The sequence below is a fragment of the Polypterus senegalus genome, chromosome 16 (genome assembly GCF_016835505.1).
Source record: "Polypterus senegalus isolate Bchr_013 chromosome 16, ASM1683550v1, whole genome shotgun sequence".
Lineage (NCBI taxonomy): Eukaryota > Metazoa > Chordata > Cladistia > Polypteriformes > Polypteridae > Polypterus > Polypterus senegalus.
The window spans coordinates 92,168,450-92,192,798 of record NC_053169.1 but is presented as its reverse complement, the minus strand read 5'-3'; the positions used below and the strand labels follow the sequence as shown (position 1 = coordinate 92,192,798).

Here is a 24,349-nt window from a genome sequence, read left to right as displayed (position 1 = left end):
TGGGGATGGATATTTGGGGAGTAAACCACAAGACAATGATTATATTTTTTATATTATGTACATTAAGGAAACATCAACAGCAAATCAAAACAAATTAATAATACATTGAACAGTTATTATTAAAGTAAATTTGAATAAATTGGACCTGCAGCTGCATGAATAAAAAAAAAAAACTAAAAAAATCAAGTATGTGTTCAGGTAAAGTACCACTTCCTGATGATGGATTTGGCCCAAAAGTTAATATAGATCTACAATGGTGGTGTTACAACCAAATGCTAAATTTCATCCATCTATCTAGTTGTGTTTTTGTGTTATCGTGTTTTATATACACACACACACACACAATTCCAAAATTATTGTATTTTTGGACTCTGGGAGGTCTATAACGTCAAGGTACATCAAAATATCGAGGTCAAATTTTTTCATGATTACTATACGTTCTCAATACTGTGCTTCGTATATGAGAAAGTAAAAATGATTTCTCCTGTGTGAAGTGGCAGGTGAATTGCTGTCAACAAAAAGTAGTCGCCTGAGAAATAAACTGAAACGTTACTCACTCGTGATTTTTCTGTCCATATGGTAAATGTTTTGTTGACCAGTACATACTGATTTCAGCTGTTTGAATTACATCTTGATATACAACAAGCACAAAGAAAGGTGACACATAAATCGCTTTCTATTTCACACGCTTTATGCACCCGCATTCAGCTCGCTCTGTCACCACAAATACTGAGTGAACACCCGTCTTCCATCACCAGCCTCCGTTCACTGGATGAATACGTGCGGGTGGCTCGTGGTGGATGACTTTTTATTTTAGAGTTAAAACTAACAAGGGTTAAAGGCTAACGGCAAGAATATTCATTCAAAAATGAAAACTAAAAATATTTTGGTAAATTATTATTTTATTTCAGTTAGTCTTTCCAGCTACTTCAATAGTTTTGTTTAGTTTTAGTTTTTCATTTCGTTTTTGTTAATTATTTTATACTAGCAAAATACCCGCACTTCGCAGCAGTGAAGTACTGCTTTTAAATTTTTATGAAGAAGAAAAGTAAACCTTTTTAAACTGAGGGAAAATATACCAATAATTATTTGTTAAGGATCTCTTTGTATACCACGTTGTCGGTATGGCACTCCGGTTGTAATATGACCAAGCTGTGCAAGCTTACTCTTGAGCATGCAACGTATAGTTGGCCATGTGAAAAGCAATCTTGCCTCAAATCAATGGCAACCTTTTGTAGGTTCTGTCCCTGAGACTTATTAATTGTCATTGCGAAGCAGAGCCTTACTGGAAATTGGAGGCATTTGAATTGAAATGGGAGATCAGAGGGTATAACAGGAATGCGAGGAATAAAAACTCTCTCCTCTAAGCAAGTGCCAGTAAAAATAGTTGCCTTAATTAGGTTCTTTTGCAGACACGTGACCTGAAGTCTTGTGCCATTACAAAGTTTCGGTGGCTGTAAGTTTTTCAGTAACATTATTGGTGCCCCAACCTTCAAAATTAGATTATGCTCAGGAGTGCCTGGAGGATTCAGAGTGTGGAGAAACTCTAGCGACAGCGTGTCTATTAACTTGTGGATTTTTCTGTGAGTATTTGGTGGCAGCGTCACAAAGTTGTTTCCACAAGACCTCGTTAGTTGCGGAGCTTAGCTTGGAGTGAAATAAAGTGAATGAAATGAGGTGAATGGGAGGGGAGATGATGACGTGACTTCCCCCACCTGCCTTAACTCTCAATCCCTCCACAAACCCACAAACATAGTCTCTTGAATCTCAACTCTCCTTTATATAAATTAGTAAAGGAGAGAGGACTAAACACTAAGGAAAAAGAATGGCAAGATCGCATCAGCTGCGGAGCTCAGCTCAGAGCGAAATGAAGTAAATGAAATGAGGTGAATGGGAGGGGAGATGATGATGTGACTCCCCCACCCGCCTTAACTGTCCATCCCTCCACAAACACAGTCTCTCGGATCCCAACTCTCCTTTATATAAATCAAAAATTCAGATAAAGGACTGGGGAACGTGTGGGGATTGTGTGTGTCTGGGTGTCTAATTTATATGTGTATATAGTTGTAATATAGGTTAAGTACATGTGAATATATTTTTGCCGTTTATAAATAAGAGATTCTTTCCGTTTCTTCACCTTGCTTTCTTTCTTTCCTGCTTTCTTGTCGGCAGCGTCTCTATGAAGTTGTGGATTTGCCTGCGAGTATTTTAGTGACAGCGTGTCTATTAACTTGTGGATTTTTCTGCGAGTATTTAGCGACAGGGTGACAAACTTGTTTCCGTCCTGCTGCATCAGAAAATGTACCACGACGTTTGGGCAGTCAATTACGTGGAAGGCGTGGGAATGGGGGACGCAATATAGGCAAGGCAGCCAACTGCATGGGAGGCGTGATGATGGGGGACGCAACTCCACCTTACACGGCGACCGAGCTGCAGGCTATGGCCGTATATATGTACTTGAGTAGGATTCAGTTATGACCGTTGCGTGTAGAATTTTGAAATGAAACCTGCTTAACTTTTGTAAGTAACCTGTAAGGAAAGAGCCTGCCAAATTTCAGCCTTCTACCTAAACGGGAAGTTGGAGAATTAGTGATCAGTCAGTCAGTCAGTCAGTGAGGGCTTTGCCTTTTATTAGTATAGATAAGTTTACGAAAATGTCTTTTTAATAATAGTTTCAATTTTGATTTTAGTTTTCGTTAACTATAATAACCTTGAACTGGAGGAATCTTAATGTACCTTCTATAGCCAATTTGACACTTAACACCTTATTAGCTACAAATTAGAAAAAATAAATTGCTTATTTTTTACGACTTTGGCTAATGTTATATCAAGATTCTGTCTCAGATATCTTTCATTTCTGGTGTTTTTTTATGTTTATGAGAAACTGCTTTAAAGTGGGCCTTTTTTAAAACAGCCATCCAAATTGGTTAGGATTGGGAATGAAAAGTGTTATCTTTCTGTACATCTTGACTATTTTTTGGAATTGTTATATTGGTTTAAAAAAAACAACTAATACTTGTGGAGATCTAATTTTGCATAACATCTTTTCTGAACGGTGTGGGTGAATAATAAATTACCTTTTCTGGGTATGGCTTAATGTAGGGGTGGTCAGTATTCTGGTGGTTTCAGTAGTGTGGCGGGCAGCCAGGGACGCCCCTTCTACACATGTTCTGAGGGAGCAATCATGGACTGCTCAATACCTCCCCCGGGATGCTTGGTGGCAGCCTCCCTGGCTGAGGATAATGCCTCAGTTACCCACAGGGCTGCATGGGAGATGGAGTTCTCCACAGCCCTGTTGGGCTCTGGGGTGGCCACCAGGGGGTGCTGCACGGGTCCCTGAGCCGGCCTAGACAACTCTACAGCCCCGCCCGGAAGTGCAATCGGAAGCAGGTGATCAAGCACCTGGAGCACTTCCGGGTGGACTATAAAGAGGACCTGCAGCCACCGCTCAGGGCCGGAATCGGGAGGAAGAGGACGAGATTGCCAAGGAGGAGTGGTGGTGCCAAACGGAAGTATATTTGTGGTTTGTGTTACTGTGCTTGGAACTGTGTTGTGGCTGGAGGGTTCATGGGGAAGACGTGCCATCCAGCTGAAGAAAATAAACTTTTGTGTTCTTTATTGCACGTGCCTCAGTGTGAATCTGTGTCAGCTCGGGCGTCTGTATAGCGCCATATTTCACAGTGGATACTGGTATAATGTATTTGTACTACTTTTCAGACTGATTTATGCTTTATATTCATTTTTCCCCAAATAACTCCTGTATTAATGATTAATGATGTTCACAGACACACCTTGTACTTGTCAAAAAACACAACTCAAATAAGTTTGATAACAGATACTCGCCTCTCCAGTTTGAACCAATATACTCAAACATACAGATTCTCCTTCATTCACTCTGCCAATATACAAACTCGGGACAAGATGTCGCTTTTTCTCTGTCCTGTTTCCTGTTTGAAATTGACAGTGTTAACTATCAGTTACATACATTGTCAGACCTACTTAACTCAATAAAGAACTGTAGTGGGTGAAAACCAGCATTGGCAACCAATCAGGCAGAACTGCATATCACTCTGCGCAATATTCTTAGAGGTATGCTCACTTATTTCACACAGTTTACTTGTAAGCTCATGCATAAAGACATTACACTGGCCTTAAGGGCACGTTTATATTTCACGCTCAGAACAGTTATGCGCATGCATCATGGTTGCCACACGTTCCCAGCGTTCATTTGAAGCGTCCTCTGAGCAGGTCCTCAGAAATTAACGTGATGCATGTGTGAGTTGCAGTACCAGCAAAATGTCAGGGAGTGCAGTGTGATAAAAGTTGGACTGCGACGTCCGAGTCTATCTACATGTGACAGAAAGAGCCTCTATGCGGATCCTACGGGATCGATGTGCCTGCATCGATGTTTGACGAACGGTTTGATGTGGTGAAGCAAAATGCTGACATACAGATGCATTCTTGGTGCATTTATATTGAAGTGTCGCATATTCCCAATCGTAATGACACAATACATTTTAAGTCTCACATACCATCTTTTGTGCTGTCTGGTGGTTTTTTTTTGCAACTTCACAGCCGCAACATAATCTACAATGCTGTATTTGAGCCACAAATAAACAAATTAAGGACATGGTGAAAACATGCATTTTGTGATTAAATTTCGGGTTTAATCTCGAAATGTCCACTTTAACCTTGTAGTTTATCATTAAAGCAGACCGTCATAAACATCTCAGTTTTTAATCATTACATTCTTCGTGGACTTCTGCTGACCTGATAGCAGTGGCAAGCAGCAACAGATCACCACACAGAACACACTAAATGTATGATTTTCCAACTCTCTGCAAATTTAGAATCTTTAGATTTTTATACTTGATATCACTTTCATGATGAAATGCAGTTACATTTTACAGATAAATTTCATTTAAATAATGATTACTGTTAATAATTACACACTTGGGAGTGAAACGGTGGTGGAGTGGTAGCACTGCTGCCTCGCAGGGAGTTACGTCACTGATGCATGTTTTTCCTTTTGGTTTACACAGTGTGCTCCGGTTTCCTTCCAAAGATAAGCAGATTTGGGCATTTGGTGCCACTAACATGACTCCAGTATATGTGCGAGTGCTTGTATTCACCTTGCGATGAGCTGATGCCCCATCCAGGGATTGTTTCTGCCTCGTGCCCAGTGCTTACTGGAATAGACACATCCCTGGATTAATGGATTTAATTATTAAACATCCTTTTCAGAGATATTGCGGTAAGGTGTCATTGGAATTTAATGGGTGCTCCAGGCAATTCACAACACAGAGAAGCCAAACCTGTTCTCACCGTGATAATACCTCGCACTGCCACCTGCTGGATTCCTCCAGATTGAAGTAAAGTATGCACGCAAGCATAAACCGTAAAACGCTTGCATAGCAGGAGCGTCCGCTGCAGCATGCGATGCGTTGCGTTGCGTGAAGTATAAACCCGGCCTAAGACGCTAATAAGAAGTTAATGGAAAATCCACTGCATCCACTGAACAGGATCATCTCCAGACAGAGGAGCAACTTCAGCGACTGACTGCTGTCCTGCTCCACTGACAGACTGAGGAGATCGTTCCTCCCCCACTCTATGCGACTCTTCAATTCCACCCGGGGGTAAACGTTAATATTATACAAAATTGTCTGTCTGTTATACCTTCATTGTTATCACTCTTTAATATTGTTTCTTTGTATCAATATGCTGCTGCTGAAGTATGTGAATTTCCCCTTGGGATTAATAAAGTATCTATCTAATACTTGTTGGCGTTTTTCTGTAGCAGGGTTTTTTCATACACCAACATAAATTACATGAATTTATGTTTCCTCATAAAGATGTAAATGTTTTGCAAAATAATGTGTTTGCATGTTATCCACTTATTTTTAGCATACCGGTAAAGTGTGCATGGTGTGTTTATTTTTTTCGAAATCCGTACCACAGGAAGAATTTCATCCACTATACCAGATCAGCCTCATTATATCACCCACTCCTAGTTTACTAATGGTATGTTTTTTTTCTAAACAAGCTGACAGTACACTTTTTGATTGAATTGTTTGACTTAAATTATGGTTTCTTGACTACAGTGTTCTTGTTTCAGAGGTCTTGCTTGAAATGTTTGTTTTCAAAACGAATCCTCTTTAACGTTTAAGTTAACAGTCAAAGCAAAACCACAGTACCAGTAGTGAACGTAGCCTGTTACTACCTGGGTGGTATATGAAGTACTAATCTGTCAAAAGTATTGTGTTTCTTTTTGAAATGGCAAAATTTAATTTAATGCTGTAACATAAGTGTCTCAGTCTCCTCTTTTTTAGTCATAATCATGGGGAGCTGGAGCTTATCCTGGCAGTATTTTGTGTACAAGGCAGCAGCATTTACTGCATGGAACACTAGCCCATAGTAAGGCTGCATTCATAGACACATACAGACCAATAGACACATACAAACCAATGCTCACACAGGACTAGATATTAATCTCAAATTAACCTATCATGCAGATTTTTGGAATGTGGAAGAAAGACAAGAGAATTTGGAGAAATACTCCTCTAGATATGGGGAGATCATTCATACTTCACATAGAATTCCTTGGCATAGGATTCAACCCTAGAATGCTGCAGTTATTGTAATAGATTCTGTAGAATTAAAGTTCTTGAAGGACTGGTGACTGCATTGTTCTGAGCTGGTAATCTATAAAAGAACTACACAATTTTCTACTTTTTTTCTGTTGAAATAAATCCCATATAGTGATACTCATTTCCTACACTCATAATTATATATATTTTTTTACTTTATAAGAAACACAGGACCCAGGTCACACACCATTTATCCTGCATGCTAGCACCCATTATGATATATGCAGTTTGAAAAAAAAAAATATATGGTGTGAAAACTTAGATGGTATGTAGTGGTAGGGATTTTACTGAGAGGGTCGTTGATGCCTCTTAATAGATTCAGGCTTGTTTTGCTTTAATATTTTAGCTGGGCATTATTTGCATAGTAGGCCATACACAGCAAAACAACAGAGATAAAATTCTAGTAATTGGCATGTTTGATGATACTGTAACTCCTGTGATTATTGCTGTTTACATTTTGATTAGTTATTCTGGTTGTTTTACTTGTATTTACTTAGAGCATATGGTGGCTTCATTTTGTATTTCTCACAAAATCTAGCATATTGTTCAGTCTTTAAACGGTTCATTTTCACTGTACTAATTCAAATTATAAGCATGTACAGCAAATATTTTTATGTAAATTTCTAACTGTAATATTTATAATCTATAATATATGATGTTTGTTTTTACCAGTAAATATATGTTTCTTTATTCAAATTACTTTATTTGATCTATATCTCGGGTATGCAGTTTCTGTATGCATACGTATATGTATAAAGCTAGAAAGACACAGAGTTGGAGCATCGAATGTTATTGTTACTTTGTAATAGATCCTGCATTATAGCTTGCTTTTTTTAAAAAGCATGCATGAAAAATTTTACGGTTAAGCTCAAAAGATTACAAAATTTACATTTGAAAATCTATTTTAAAAAGTATTTTTCGTACAATCGGTTTATTTTGGATTTGTGATATGCTAAGCTATAATGAATGTTCATTGAAATAAGTTATTGAAATCTGCATTGACTGGGCAGTTATGGACATATAAGCTTTCAAATAACACACTTAAGTACACAGAGTTGGTGTTATTTTCTCCAAAATACTAGCCAATGGTAAAATCCAATATTATAACAATGTTGGACAAAGTAAAGTCGTACGAGTGGGACCTTTTTTAAGAATACATTACTAACAATTTTGATTTAAGACCAGTCTTTGTGACTTACGGAGATGAGAATTAAACACATCCCAATATCCTTTTTTTCTGTGAGTTCATCTGTATTTTTTATTGTTCTGGAACAAGAATTTCAGAAAGCCCAAAGTGGGTGCAGAAAAGTTAATTCATGCAACATCACAATTCTCTGTATGATGATTTAAAGTTTGACTTGATATGTTATTTACTGTAGGAATACATTTCACAACGTCTCCTTTTGCTTTTTAACAATGGATGTTAACAGTTCAACCAAGTATTGCCATTACAGTTACAGAAAGTTTTTTTAAATTAAGAACGATAGGCTGGCGGGTGGTAAAATTGAACATCTATCTATCTAACAACCTAGCAGCACTATGAGATGAATGAAGCAGCCCATTCACGCCATTAATTTGTCTTGAAATAAATGTCACATTAGAGTGCAAACTTCCATGCCCCTCTCTGTTAAGTAAATGATTCTAAAAACAAGATTTCTGTAAATATAACAGTGCAATAATGTCTAAAGCAATCTCTACTGGCAGACAGGATTTTCAAATTGCAAGTTAAGGGTATCTTCAGCTGGCAGAAGGAAATGTGAACTGTACAAGAGTATCAAATCCAAATATTTTGGGAGTCTACCATTTGCTTAAATTAATTGCCAGGGTGTTTTCTTTTATAGACTGTAGAAAATTAAGCAATTTAAGAAAGATTAACAAGCATAAGGAGAAATCTTTGTCCATAGCTATATAGTAAAAAATAATTATTTAGTGCATCTAAATTCCTGGAAACATTTTAAGCAAGCTCCTATTTTACTTTTCAATTAAATACAGCAATTTATTTGTCCCCTTAGGTGATTTATCTTTATTGAAGGACTCTGGAAGTATTTTGGAGTTTAACACCAGCAGCAAATGTGCAGAAAACAAGGCCAAAACTGTACAGAGCAGCATCAGCTTCTTGTGTGGTAAAACCATGGTAAGTTAGTTTATATTTTGAGAGTATATTCAGTAGTTTTGTAATAATCCTCTCTCACTCCATTATCCTAATACAGTACATGTATACAGACCTTTAGAATGATTGATGTTTTATACACATCACATCTTTGGGGACTTTACATCTATAGCCCAATGTGAAGATGGCTAGCCTTGTAATATTTCATTATAATTTGTACTTCAATTTTTAAATAGCATTTGCAAATGTTTGTAATCCGTGGGAATGTGTACCTCAGTAACTTCTTAATAAAGCAAACGTACCATGACTATTAGCATGGGAATAGTTAGTAGCATTGAACTAAGCAAAAAGTCATGCTTGTGTTGGCAAGTTTCCTACGTTTTTGAATTACAGTGATCTTCCAGTACTAGCCGGTGAAATTTAAATTCTCATGCAGTAATTTTTCAAGATGTCTTTTTGATATTTATTTTGTCATATTATAATGATTGCTTCCATCCCCAAATATTATTTAAAATTAATATATCTTTGTCACTAGACTGGATGTGGAGACATTTGTGGGACAGGACACCCTACGGTGAATACTACTGGCATACACAACAGACACAGGGCAGAAGTTAAAAGCACAAAAGAGCCTTTTTTATTGAGTGGGAAACTCTTCACATCATTGTTTCCCACCTGTGTAGTGCAGTGAAAGCATAAGCACACAGCACCAAATCGTTCTATTCTTTCCCATTCTCTTCCTCTCTGTCTGCCTCGAGACCCCCTGGTGAGCTTCGTCTCCCCCTCTCCCTCCCTCCTGACTCTGGCTTCTGGAGTAGTGGTAGCTCACTCTTTTTATTGGGCACCCGGTAGTGTTCCAGGTATCCAGCGACCTTCTTCCGGCAGCATTTCCTAGTGTGGGGGAAGTGCTGCCACACAGGGCTCAAAAGTATCTGGAGCACCCCCTGGCGGCACCCATGGAACCCAACAGGGCTGCACCAAAATCCAACTCCCATGGAATCCTATAGGAGTCTGAGGCACTACTGCAACCCAGGGGGATGCCATCAATCGCTCCGGGGTGAGACTCTGAATATGTTCTCTCTCCCGGTCCTTCCAGTATAAAGGTGTCCTGGCTGGTTAAGGGCACTGGTTGTCTGCCAAAGATGGTCATACCATTTTTATCAGAATATCAGGCATGCTCCTTTACCTTTGTCATGGGTGTTTAGTGTGTGCTGTATTAAGGTGACTAATCACATGCTATTTAAAATTATTTCCTTATGCACTGTGACTCATGTATAAAGTAACAGAGAAAAGCATTAGATAGATTAGAATATTAATCCAATTTGTTGCAGCATTTTCTAATGAAGAATGTATACTGTTATTTGTTTACTGTTTACTGTGTGAGGCATTATTTATTGTGGATTGACATATCTCAGTTTTTTTTTACACAAAACAGAATGAGTATAACAATATCAGTTTAATCTACTACGAATGGGAAGTAAAACTTGAATTCTGTTTGACCGTCTGTGCTGATCATCTGGATATATTCTTACCATATTTCTGAGTCCCACTGTTTTTGTGTCGTAAGCCATCCTCTATGTAAATGGTTGATTTTTGTGTTTGTCTGTTTATATGTGTATTAACATTTTGGATTGGTTTTATATTGTTGTAGCATTTTTGTAAAGTGTAAAGTAGTAGGAGTTCTCTAGCATGTTGATTGTTAAATTATTTACTATGTATTGTAGGAGATTTGTGACTTTTGAATTACTGTATTTAGAGAAGGTCATCTGTAAATGACCTTACCACCTTCTCTATTATTAGGGGTCAGAAGAGAGTTTAGACTGGCTTTTGAGAGTTTTTAAGAACACTGGGGCAAAGATGAAAGGCACATTTTGCATGAATCTTTGGAAGTGTTTCTCTGCCAAGAACAATACTTAGGTAGAGTATACCATATAGTTTGCCTGCGAGTAGTTCTTTAACGGTCTTCACATTTTGACTATGTTTTGTAAACATTAGAAGACTAGGGCGTGTTTAACTACAATGAGCTGAATATCAATATCTTGTTCTTGTCAAAATGTTTTCTGTTGATTCTTGAGGTAATGTTACCCATCCATTTCTGAAAATGATTAATTCGTCCATTGTGGCAGAATAACCTAAGCATATATCCTCATTTATCATCAACTAATTGTGCGTATAGCACAAACAAATTGTAGGGCATATTTAAAAGCACACAAGTGATCACTTGAAGTGGAACACTTTAGAGCTGGCAATTTAATTCAGCATTGTCATTTTGGATATTGGTGTGGAACAGGAAAGCCTCTGCAGATAAGGGGGAAGCATACATACTCCACACTGACTGTGTTTGAGTCACACTTACTCTCCTGGTGCAGTGAGAGAACGGTACTTACAACTGTGAGCATAGTGTGATGAGAGTAAAATAGAATTATCCATTGACAATCTCCGTGTTTGAATTTATAGAGGAGAATGTTAGAGTATTACAATATTAGTCCTAATGAAGACTGAATACTGTTATACTGCATATTTTGATATTGTATGATATTGTAAAATGTTTTTTTTAAATGTGATTATATCAAGATGAGCTTGAGCTACTGTTTTGTTCCATCTAATACTTTTTCATGCTAACTTTGCCAACTATAAAATGAGCTTCACATACAGACTTGTTTATCTTTGTATGGTGAATTTAGAAAAGGAAGAATGGACTATGTTGCATTACACAATCATACTCTGTTGTTTCCTCTGGGCAATTCATGCCGCCCTCCTTGCTTCTATAATCCTGACTCTCCTATGATATATGTTTGTATTAATCCTGGTTCTTATCCTATGCCATTCCCTTCCCAAAGATTCCTGATGCACTCAATAATCAAAATCACAGTGTTGCACTCATGTATATGCATGAGACAGTTTCATTAAATCATCAGAAACCACCATGCTGCATACTATATACATGAAAATAAACATATATTACATTTTTTTGTGTGTAATACCACTACTAAGCACATAGTATTGATATAATAATTAAATCTATTTTTATTTTACTTTGCTTGCCATCAGAATATGCCATTACATTTTCTTAAGACCTCTATTTACAGTCAGAGCTGGAGGATATTTGTTTTTCCATCTCTGCCTCTCATGTCTTTTATTTAAGAAAGCTACAAATGCTCTGTTTTTCCCCCAAAATGGTGCAATACTAACCACAGTAAAATAAGGGGTATATCCCTTTTTTAATTAGAATAAAATTAAAGAGAGCCCTTTTTACCCCAGGTACACTCTTCCCCCAATTCCCCTGTAACATACCCAAAGAGAACGTAAGATAAACAAGATGAGACCATTCAGTTTATCAAGCTCATTAAATATTGCCAAGATTTCTGCTTCAGCTACTGGTCTCAGTAGATTGTTCCAGATTCCCACAACAACTTTTGTTTAAAGATTTTCTTCTTGGCTTCAGTCCTAAATTGCACTTGCCTTTAATTTCCACTGGTATCCTCGAGTCACCCATAAGTTGAAAGAAATCTGCCTTTGACAATTTTGAAAACCTGGGTTAGATCCCTGCTCAGTCTCCTCTGCTTGAGGTTAAGCAGGTTTAATAATCGAGTCAGAGTATAGCTTGTCCTTTTAGTCCTGGCATGCACTTCGTTGCTCTCCTATGCTCAGCTTCAAGTGCTTCTGTGTCTCCCAAAAATTAGTCACCCATCCCTGAATTCTATCCATTTCAAGCTTTTTTGTACCTTAAACACTAAATGAAAGAGAACATTGCCCATTTTGGGGAAAATATTATAACGTATCTATTGAAATCACTTACAAGTTACAAAGCTGTTTTGTATCTCTCTTTCATAATAATTGCCATCCTAAAGACCTTTATTCTACATGGAGTATAATTGTTCCTCTATAATATTTTTATAGTGCAAGCTTTGGATAATAGATGGATGGAAGCTTGGGCAGTACAGTAAATAACTTTTTTAAGTTGGTGCTTGCATCTGTTGCAGGACCTGAGTGAAATGAAGCAGAGTGTTAATGGGCAATTTGACAATTGCAAGTGAGCATATTCTTTAAATGTTACTTTTTACTTAATTGGTTATTATAAACAATTAGCTGCAGGATTACTGAAACCTCTTATGATATAATATTCATATACTTGTTCATGCCAGTATTGATTAAAGCACATTTCACTGAAAATGTGTATTACAACAAATGAGAACAACAGTGTCATTTTGAGACATGCAAATTATGCCATTTTGTTTGCATTGAAACTGGCATGGTGTGTTTTGCGAGGGGTGCTAAATTAATTTCACATTAATTATACAGCACTTTCCTAGTTCTGTATAATTATATTTAACACAAGGCTTTGAAATTTCGTATCAGTTTTTTCGTCTGGGTAGCTTTCTTCACAGACAACAGACAATGTTAATTAAGCATGTTTCCAGCTCTGAAAAGCTTATCCCCAGACTAGAAAATAGTTCATACAAAACAATAAAAACAAGAAGACAAATTTTAACTGTAATAAAGTATTTCATCATTATCTGATCACGCCTTGCCACTTTCCAAAATCCAATCCCACCTTTTTTCTCTCTTTTTGGATTTTTTTTAAGCAAAACGTGTCCTGCAGTTCTCTCTAGTTTTAAGAAATTGGCAGTTGTAATGAAGGTGAAACTCTTTACTTTTATTTATGTGGTAGAGTTTTATATCTTACACTACCATATATAAACCTTTCCTGATCATAGAGTGCAGGCCCTGTGAGAGGAATTTGATGCACAAATGTTTTCAGGCCCCCAATTTTAAGCATACGGTCTAAAAATGTATTGAAGGTGAGAGGAGTAGATAGGAGTACTTTATTGACTTTATGTATTTCAGGCCTTATTCTTTTTATATGATAAAAATCAGGATTTGTCTCCCCTCGACTTTCTCGTATACTCAGATATGGAGATGGATATTTTAGGAATAAACCGCATCATAGTGATTATATTTTTATATTATCTACATTAAAGAACCATCAACAACAAATCAAATCAAATTAATAATATATTGAACAATTATTATAAAAGTAAAATTATAAAGTAAAGCAGCTGCATGAATAAAAGGTAAAGTGGCACTTCGGGTTAATGGAAATAGCCCAAAAGTAGATGATAAAAAAAAAGTGAAAGCGTACACAAGTTATCATGTTCACCTACACAGACACACCAACATAATTCCAAACATGGTATTTTCGAACTCGGGAAGGTCTAAAACGTCGAGATTCATCAAAATCTTGAAATGGAATTTTGGAGAATTCCAATACTTTCCTTATACTTCGCATACGAAAAAGTAAAAAGTGAATAGAGAGCTTAGAGAAAAGAATGCTCATTGAACCTCTTTATATACTACAGTGCATTTAAATGTCCTTTTACTTATACTACAACTTCTACAATACATATAAAATTAAAGTTTATAAATCAAAAATAAAATAGGCTTAGTATACTTTAAAAAAGAGCCTTCCTTATCTTTTTAATGAAAAATTACAGTATCAAAAGTAATTGTTCCAGCAACCTCTGACTCAATATTCACTTGATATTCTTCTTGACCAAATCCACATGACATTTTTGAGACATTAAGACTTTTTTTAAGGTGTACAATCTACATGAGTTTGCAGAAGCTACTGTTTTGTTGGAATTGTTAAACATATTTGTAAGCCATGTCACACACATGTGAACAGGGGGAAAACAATGGCTCTAATAAGGACAGAGATACCATCATTGGAAGAAACAAGGCAATATTGCTAACGACCTTGCCTTTCCTTCTGTCATTCTGAAGAACCACAGTCCGAGCAGGCACAGCTTTTAAGCAAGCCAGAGAGAGAGAGCGAGAGCTACAGAGATGTTCTTCCCTAACCCTAATTAAGAGGGCTATATATATACTGCTAAAAAAATTAAAGGAACGCTTTTTAATCAGAGTATAGCATCAATTCAGTGAAACTTCTGGGCTATTGATCTGGTCATTTAAGTAGCAGAGTGGGTTGTTCATCAGTTTCAGCTGCTTTGGTGTCAATGAAATTAACAACAGGTGCACTAGAGGGGCAACAATGAGATGACCCCCAAAAGAGGAATGAATGGTTTAACAGGTGGAGGCCACTGACATTTTCCCCTCCTCATCTTTTCTGATTGTTTTTTTCACAAGTTTTGCCTTTGGCTGTGGTCAGTGTCACTACTGGTAGCATGAGGCGATACCTGGACCCTACAGAGGTTGCACAGGTAGTCCAACTTCTCCAGGATGGCACATCAATACGTGTCATTGCCAGAAGGTTTTCTGTATCTCCCAGCACAGTTTCAAGTGTGTGGAGGAGATTCCAGGAGACAGGCAGTTACTCTAGGAGAGCTGGACAGGGCTGTAGAAGGTCCTTAATCCATCAGCAGGACCGGGTAGCCATCGGACCTTACTTTCATTCTATGTTAATTAGTGTTCTCTGATTTTAATTCTTACTTTGTCTTTTTTCTCTTTCTTCATCATGTAAAGCACTTTGAGCTACATTATTTGTATGAAAATGTGCTATATAAATAAATGATGTTGTTGTTGCTTTGGGCAAACAGGATCAGGATGAGCACTGCCAGAGCCCTACAAAATGACCCCCAGCAAGCCATTGGTGTTAATGTCTCTGACCAAACAATCAGAAACAGACTTCATGAGAATGGCCTGAGGGCCCAACGTCCTGTAGTGGGCCCTATGCTCACTGCCCAGTACTGCGGGGCTCGATTGGCATCGATTCCATTGAGATCTGATGTGTCCTTTTTTTTTTTTTTTTGTCCAATTTTTTATTATTATTTAAACGGGAGGACCGGCTTGAGCCCCCAACCTTTGAACCTGTATTCATCCTTTACTTCACAGTTAACACAAACATTTGGAAATATGTCTCCAAGTATATATTCTGCTAATATGTTTTATTTAACCTTTATCATTAAATACAGCCTAAATATGCTTTTCATACATTAAAGAGATCACTGGATTACTTTTTGAGCTTATTGTTTGCATTTATTTTTAGTATTTTACAAGCCGTTGCTAGTTACCACAGATTTACAGGGGCTAGGTATTACATTTTCAGTTCGTAATTTTTTTCTTTGTTTCTTTTAATACGTGGGGAAACTAAAATTCTTTGTACACATAAAGTATATCCCCAATGTCAATAGCTCATGAAAAAATAACCACAAATAATTACCAAATGAATTGTACAAATCTCATTATCGTGGAGGCATGGGCCCAATTTGGACATATAATATAAAATCTTTCAGAGCAGCTGTCCCAGGCACAGAATACTTTAAATTATGTATAATACAAAAAAAAGATGATTGACAACCTTATTACTGAATGAAGAGACATAAAATTGCACTTTAATGGACTAGAATTAGGTCCAGGTCCTCTCATAAGCTTATAACTCCCACTAGAAAGTGCTTTGCATAAAGTGAATGGCAAATGTACTCATTGTGTGTTCAGCTGCAGGAATGTATTTTTGTTTACGGCACTGTCCTTATTATTGCATTTCAAAATAACATTACTTTGTTTGCAGTGCAATTGGAAACAAAATAAAGTTTTCTGTAGGAATCAACGTAACACAATATTTGTTCAAATAACTACATCATCACTTTTTAAAGTGTGAGTAGGTTTCAAAGCTATGAATTTATAGATGAACCCATATCCCTTTTCAGAGAATGCAAATGATACTGAACAAGTACCCCTTTCAATTCTGAGCCACATACATACTGTATTGTATTTACTGTGATAAGCCTAATAACATCCAGTCCATCAAGCAGGAGACCATATCTTGCTACCGAATCTGATTGAAGCAGTGAAATGGCAGCTTGAGGACAACTGTCTCTGGGATCCTTTTGATAAAACCCAAGTTCAAAATGTGTACCATTGTAATCAGTAAGGTAACTGCCTCTTTGTAAGAACTGATGTGACTTTACCATAGTGAAAAACACTATACAGTGCAAATGACTTAATATGTGAACCATTTATCTGCCTTTTAAATATTTTACAATTTAGTTAAACATACAATGGCAGATCTGTAACTTCAGGATCAAAATTATAACCTTAAATCCTTAGTCTGAAATGTGCAGCCTGTTGGGAAGGGGCATCATACTGGCAAAGGAGAGGTGGACAAGCAATTGGAAATTCAGTCGGCTTTGTTGCCTTTCCTTGAACAGCTCTAGCTGCAAATACATAGTTGACCTAATTTATTTTCAGTATGTACTGCATTTCCATTTATACAAAATTTTATTACCTTCAGGTACTTCATTAGCTTGTTGTCTGAAAATATGTGCACATAAGTATCATCTCTTTACAAATAATATATAGAGACTTTGTACCCTCACTTGTTGTGTTAGGTCTTATCATGCTGCTGTCAGTCAGTATTTCATTACTGTACATTCACCTCTAATTCATTAACTATTTTTAATAGCAAGTTAGTACAGTAAACCAATGGTACTTCCTGAAAAGACTTCAGGCACTTTGCTTAAATAGGATTTTGTGAGATAAGTGGCCTGTCTTATTATTTGTATGCTCTTGATTCATCAGGGCACAACAAATTTATATTCTAAATTTTGTTTTTGGAGTGCATCGTATATTTTTTTTCTGAGAAAAACCGTGCATTCGTGTTTGTTAAATTATTAATTTATACTCATTTAAGGGCATACTGAAATCATATTGTAAATTAAATTTTTGGTGTACGTGTTATATTTTTGCTGAGAAAGTGTCTCCATTCATGTTAAATTATTGAACAGCTTTTAAACCCATTTGGTTTCCTAGTTGATTCTTTTCATGAATTAATTACTCAACTGAGCCTTTAATGACACCAGTTGAAAATGGAAAAACATTTCCTGTTGTGTAATTGGATGTATTTGGCTCACAGGTGAAGAGCATATACATTATATGAGGAATCAGACCTTGAACACATAATTTTGATGTTGTTCTTTTTCAGCATAAAAAGTGCAGAACCTTTTTATCTTCAAAGTTTAAAAACAAGTGTATGTTTTGTTTAGTGTAACACTTTTTTATATTTAAAATGAGACATCAGTCATTTCCAATTTTCCTGCAAATTGCAGTAAGATTGTTATACTCGTTAATCACGGCACTGCAGAATGTCGGTATAGTGCATGGTAAAAATTTCACTCCCCTCTGTGCATGTGACATTAATAGCCCTGTAAACCTATATTATGCTTCACACCTACTGTACCATGTACATGTGTACATGTGGTTCCTTCTTAGAAGTAAAGACTGGGAATGCAAAAAACACATTTGGGAAGAGTTTAAAATAAGTGCAAGTTTGTTTGTTTTAAATCACATTAGCTATATTATGGTACCCCTCATTTTATAAATTCCAGAGCTGCACATTTTAAGATTAAGATTTTTATGTCCACTTCCTTTATCAGATTTCTTTGACTGAAAATGTGTAAGTATGTAAATTACAAATCCAAATGCAAAATTATCTTCTATGGTGCTGTAAAGCAACAGTAATCATCACAGGTTTTAGGTGCTTTTCTAATCATGGCCCAACAGTGTTGATATTGTACGTCACCCAAGAGTGTACAGTATTTAGATACTCCAGTGTTCCCTCCATGTCTTAATCTTGTGTGTTCTTTTAATTTGTGACTCTTAACTGGCTCAGTGTTAGAGTTAGCATAGGTGTGCCCTGCAATGGATTGATGTTTCTTCCAGGGATAGTTCATGTCTTAATGTTCCCAGAATTAGGGACAGGTTCAGTGTTGCCCCTAGAAGATCCTGGGGGTGTTCCAGTTACAACTTTTGAGACTTCCTACTGGGAACTTTTGAAATTGAAACTTCCTAGTTCAAATGGAACATAGCAGTATTATAGCAGACCAAATGAACCACCTGTGTATCAAATAGAAAACATGAGGTCTATGTTGATTACTTAGATTTCAGCCCATCTTAGATGGGTAGCACAGTTAATCTATACTAATAAAAGGCAAAGCCTTCACTGACTGACTGACTCATCACTAATTCTCCAACTTCTTGTGTAGGTAGAAGGCTGAAATTTGGCAGGCTCATTCCTTACAGCTTACTTATAAAAGTTAGGCAGGTTTCATTTAGAAATTCTACACGTAACGGTCATAACTGGAACCTACTTTCATCCATATACTGTATACGGCCATAGCCTGCAGGTCGGTCGCCGTGTGAGGCGGAGTTGCGTCCCGCGTCATCACGCCTCCCACGTAATTGAGTGCCTGCCCATATAAGGTAAATATTCGTGGGTGAAGGACTGTGCTTAGCATATTCATAAGTGCAGCTACTGCGGAAATCAGCATGCCTCCCACGTGGCTGCTAAATATTCACGACCACAAACTTGGTATATGAACAAGCCAGTTTCCCTTTCGGTTTGTACATGTTCAGTCTCTCCCTGTACATTTACTGTGCAGTGAGCAAGAGAGCGCCACACGCATACACACGCAGGCAGCGCGCACATACACTGGCAGCAAGAGAGAGAGCGACACACACAGAGGCAGCACCAGAGAGATAGCGCCACACACACACTGAGGCAGCACGAGAGATGGACGCAGACACACAGGCAGCGCGAGAGAGAGCTGGACGCATTAAGGTAGGAAGGCAGTTAACACTAGAATTACCAGAGCCTACGAAAAAACTCGTAATTCCGTCCCACCTTAAACTGCTTCTTAAATCCCTTCACACCTCTCCGCCAGCGTCCTTTGTTCTCTAAATGTGCTGATAAAGAGAAGCTCGGAGCAGCCGGCTATTCCATCCCCCACCAATTTAGAACGTGCACGAACTTCTCTCAGCTCAGGCCTTGATTGAGTATCTGGGAGTGAAGTGGAGTTTTAGAGTGGAAATAATAGATCGTTGTTTGGAACACACGCATTTCATGTCTGTTCCGTTTCTACAGTAATCTGTGTCAACACATTGTTAAAACAGAAACTTTTTTATATTCTAGTAGTAGATGACAAAATGTAGGCATAAACTATATAATGTATGAAGCCTGAAGTCCAAATAGCAAAGAAACATTTTCACAAGAATAACACAATTGCACTTTTATTCAAACATATAACTGCAGAAACAAAAAGCCGCCTTAACATGCGACATTGACACCAGTTTACTGTAACTGACTCCGTGGCTCAATAGACTCAGACCCCGCTTGGGAATCAAGGGGTTGCGTGTTCGATCCTCGCCCCTCCGTTTTGAGAAGTAAACTGCTCTTGTCTTACTGTTTTAGAATAAAACATACATTTGATTTCAGTCTGTAACAGCCGGTGCAATTTATGATCCTTGTAAAGGTTAGCTTTTTTTTTTATTCACTTTTCATTCTCTCAGTCGCGTTCAGAATCAATCCATACAACCCCATCTGACACGGCTGTTTTCACTAAAGACGCTATAGCTCTGCAGTGTACCACGATGCATACTAACGCACAATCACCCCGGTTCTGACACACAAGCTGGCGAAGCTGCCTTCTTCGTATCTCACCGTCACTTGCTTTTCGTTTTATTGAGTGTTCCTGCCAGTCCCGCATGTTGCTGTATGCTTTTCTTTTGTACTACAGGACATGCAGAGGAAAGAATGGTAAAGACCAGTAACCGGCGCTATATGCAATCATCAGACACTCCCCATCTGCCCGTGTCGTTCAAACACAGGAACATATATTGGTGTAAAAGTATAACAAAAGTGCACTTTTATTCAAGTGCACTTTTTCCATCGCTTTTCCTGTAAGAAGCAGTGTACACACTTCTCTCTATGCTGTGGTTTCTATTACACACCTGAAAGAAAGAGACAATATATGTGAAAATATAATCGCACTAATGCAATATTATTTGAAAGCGAACAGCGTCAGATCGGGTGTGAATTTATGCAGGAACTGGAAATTCTCTGATGCGGGACCTTCCCCCAGGGAAGAAAGTACAGTGTCAGGTGCTCATTCAGTGTAATAGAAACCATAGCACAGAGAGGTGTGTACACTGCAACAAGTACACGTGTCGTAAATGTAGGAAGGACGGTCCTTGGGTGTGTGGGAACTGTTAATATTTGAATGTGATGATTTTATATAGCACGGAATGAAAATCTGCACTTCTTAGCATTGCACCATGCAAGATGTCGTATCAATCGCCTACTGTAACTTGCTTTCTTTTTCTTGGTTATACAGGTAGTTTTGAATAAAAGTGCACTTGTTTTGTTTGCGAAATGAAGTGTCTGCGTGCACTTTTCGTGGCATTACACGTGTATTTTTGAGCATGCCAGTTTGAGCAGTATAAAAGTATTGAAAAGTATAACAAAACAACGGGCAGATGGGGAGTGTCTGATGATTGCATATAGCGCCGAACTTACTGCTCTTTACTATTCTCTCCTCTGCGTGCCCTGGAGTACAAAAGAAACAGAATACAGACGCGCTATAGCTCTGCGTTGTACCACGATGCATACTAACGCCCCCACCGGTTCTGACACACAGGCGCTGGCGAAGCTGCCTTCTTCGTATCTCACCGTCACTTGATTTTCTTTTTATTCAGTTTTATTGAGTGTTCCTGCCAGTCCCGCATGTTGCTGTATGCTGGATAGAGAAGTGTGTACACTGCTTCTTACAGGAAAAGCGATGGAAAAAGTGCACTTGAATAAAAGTGCACTTTTGTTATACTTTTACACCAATATATGTTCCTGTGCTTGAGCGACACGGGCAGATGGGGAGTGTCTGATGATTGCATATAGCGCCGAAGTTACTGGTCTTTACCATTCTTTCCTCTGCATGTCCTGTAGTACAAAAGAAAAAGCATACAGCAACATGCGGGGACTGGCAGGAACACTCAATAAAACGAAAAGCAAGTGACGGTGAGATACGAAGAAGGCAGCTTCGCCAGCGTTTGTGTGTCAGAACCGGGGTGATTGTGCGTTAGTATGCATCGTGGTACACTGCAGAGCTATAGCGCTCTTTAGTGAAAACAGCCGTGTCAGATGGGGTTGTATGGATTGATTCTGAACGCGACTGAGAGAATGAAAAGTGAATAAAAAAAAAAAGCTAACCTTTACAAGGATCATAAACTGCACCGGCTGTTACAGACTGAAATCAAATGTATGCTTTTATTCTAAAACAGTAAGACAAGAGCAGTTTACTTCTCAAAACGGAGGGGCGCAGGATCGAACACGCAACCCCTTGATTCCCAAGCGGGGCTGAGTCTATTGAGCCACGGAGTCAGTTACAGTAAACTGGTGTCAATGTCGCATGTTAAGGCGGCTTTTGTTTCTGCAGTTATATGTTTGAATAAAAGTGCAATTGTGTTATTCTTGTGAAAATGTTTCTTTGCTATTTGGACTTCAGGCTTCATACATTATATAGTTTATGCCTACATTTTGTCATCTACTACTAGAATATAAAAAAGTTTCTGTTTTAACAATGTGTTGACACAGATTACTGTAGAAACGGAACAGACATGAAATGCGTGTGTTCCAAACAACGATCTATTATTTCCACTCTAAAACTCCACTTCACTCCCAGATACTCAATCAAGGCCTGAGCTGAGAGAAGTTCGTGCACATTCTAAATTGGTGGGGGGATGGAATAGCCGGCTTCTCTTTATCAGCACATTTAGAAGACAAAGGGCGCTGGCGGAGAGGTGTGAAGGGATTTAAGAAGCAGTTTAAGGTAGGACGGAATTACGAGTTTTTTCGTAGGCTCTGGTAATTCTAGTGTTAAAGAATGCACTGGTCTTGATTTTGTTTTCACTTCTATTTCCAGCGATCTGTTCATAGCGTGCATTGTTGCAATGTTATTTTTCTTGGATGGTTTATTATGTTACGGATTTTTTTAAATGTTCATTTTTTTTCTGTGCTTAAAACTCACTGGTTTTCAGCGCTATAGCGCAAACTATTGCAGTGTTAGTTTTCTCTGTTGTTCAAGGTTTTCTCAGTGTTATTCAATGTTTTTACATTTAGTTTACTATTACGCTGTGCATTCTATGGTATAATTATATTTGTGCTTAAAAACTAAAAAAAATATATATTTACATACGGTTCGTATGGTCTGGAACGGATTAATTGTATTTACATACAATCCTATGGAAATTGCTCGTTCACGACCAAAACGGTTTACGACCAGAGTTTTGGAACGAATTATGGTTGTAAACCGAGGTTACACAGTACCGGGAATGCCTGTTAAACATCTTCGATTCACGAGTAGCGATTTGGGTGGTGAGATGTCTATCGAGGTGATCACTGTAATATTTATATGTCATTGAAATGTATTATTATAAGGCATGATTTAGGCACCTATGTCATCAGGAAGGCACCAGAAAAAGGGACCTCAAGGTTATACTATTATGGAAGTTAATTTAGAGCACGGATGCCGTGAATGTCAGAGCTGTAATAGATAAAGTTCCCCTGCATACTTTAAAAAAAGTCTAGCCATCATTTCATTTTCACAATTTGTGAAAACAAGACATGGTGTCAGAATAGAGGACAGTCATGGATTTTGTTGGAGTTCCCTTGCCACGAATTGACTGGGATTCTCTTAACCTGCCGGGAGAATGGAAAAAGTTCCGATAGCATATGGAGCTGATGTTTTCTGGCTCGCTAAAAGGCAAAGACGAGAGTGAGAAATGCAGCTACCTGCTCCTGTGGACTGGGGAAAAATGAAGAGACATTTTTAACACATTGACTATCACCCAGGAGAAAGCCAAGGTACTGGAAACTTATTATGACCGTTTTGAGGTGTTTGTCATACCTAAGACGAATATGGTATTCGCGAGATTACAAGTTTAATGAGAAGACGCAAAGTATAAATGAGACTTTTGATCACTTTGTAACGGACTTAAAATTGCTGGTGAAGGACTGTGCTTATGCAAACAAAGATGAGATGGTCAGGGATAGAATAGTGTTTGGCACAAACTCAGCAAAAGTGCGTGAGAAACTTTTAAGTGCCGGGTCTGAGCTAACATTAAATAAAGCCATGGACATCGCAAGATCGCACGAGATAGCACAAGCACAGCTGAGAACCTTCGATGCATGTACTCCGAGTGGCTAACGGTAACTGACTGTGAACGCAGTATGCAGAAAACAAGCAAGAGCTCCAAAGAGCGCTGAACGAAAAAAGCGTTACACAATTGAGAAGGCAGCAAAAGAATATGAAGCGGGTGACGCATACAAGAATATTCATAAGAGCAGCTACTACGGAAACAAAGCACACGGTGGATAAAGTCAATGTCCAGCTAAAGGAAGACAGTGTAAAAAATGTGGCAAATTGAACCACTTCGCTAAAGCTTGCAGGACTGGGAAAGGTAAACCCGTGCATGCAGTGTGTGATGTCTCAGATAAAGAGGAAGACGAGCTGTTTATTGATGCAGTAAGAAAGAAACAACCCTCTGAAGCTGAACAAGCCTTTGTAGACATATCAATAGGAAAGCAAAGTGTAAAGCTTAAGTTTAAATTAAGTTCATAGACACGCTGCTGCTAAATATTCACAGGCAGATCCACAACTTAATACCAGGAATGCCTGTTAAACATTTTAGATTCACGAGTACCGATTTGGGTAGTGAACACTTCGATGAATGAAACCTGTTATGTTTACAACAGTTGACAAACACAGAATATAACTTGAACACAACACATCCTCCAAATGCGACC

General features: G+C 38.0%; 1 protein-coding gene across 1 annotated transcript in view; it reads left to right on the top strand.

Moving 5' to 3' along the window:
• igf2r (insulin-like growth factor 2 receptor) overlaps positions 1-24,349 on the top strand; it is a 128,492-nt gene that overhangs the window by 18,952 nt on the left and 85,191 nt on the right. Inside the window, exon 3 of the mRNA XM_039737814.1 lies at positions 8,660-8,781. Within this exon, the coding sequence (XP_039593748.1) occupies positions 8,660-8,781 (122 nt within the window). The remainder of the gene's footprint in view (positions 1-8,659; positions 8,782-24,349) is intronic.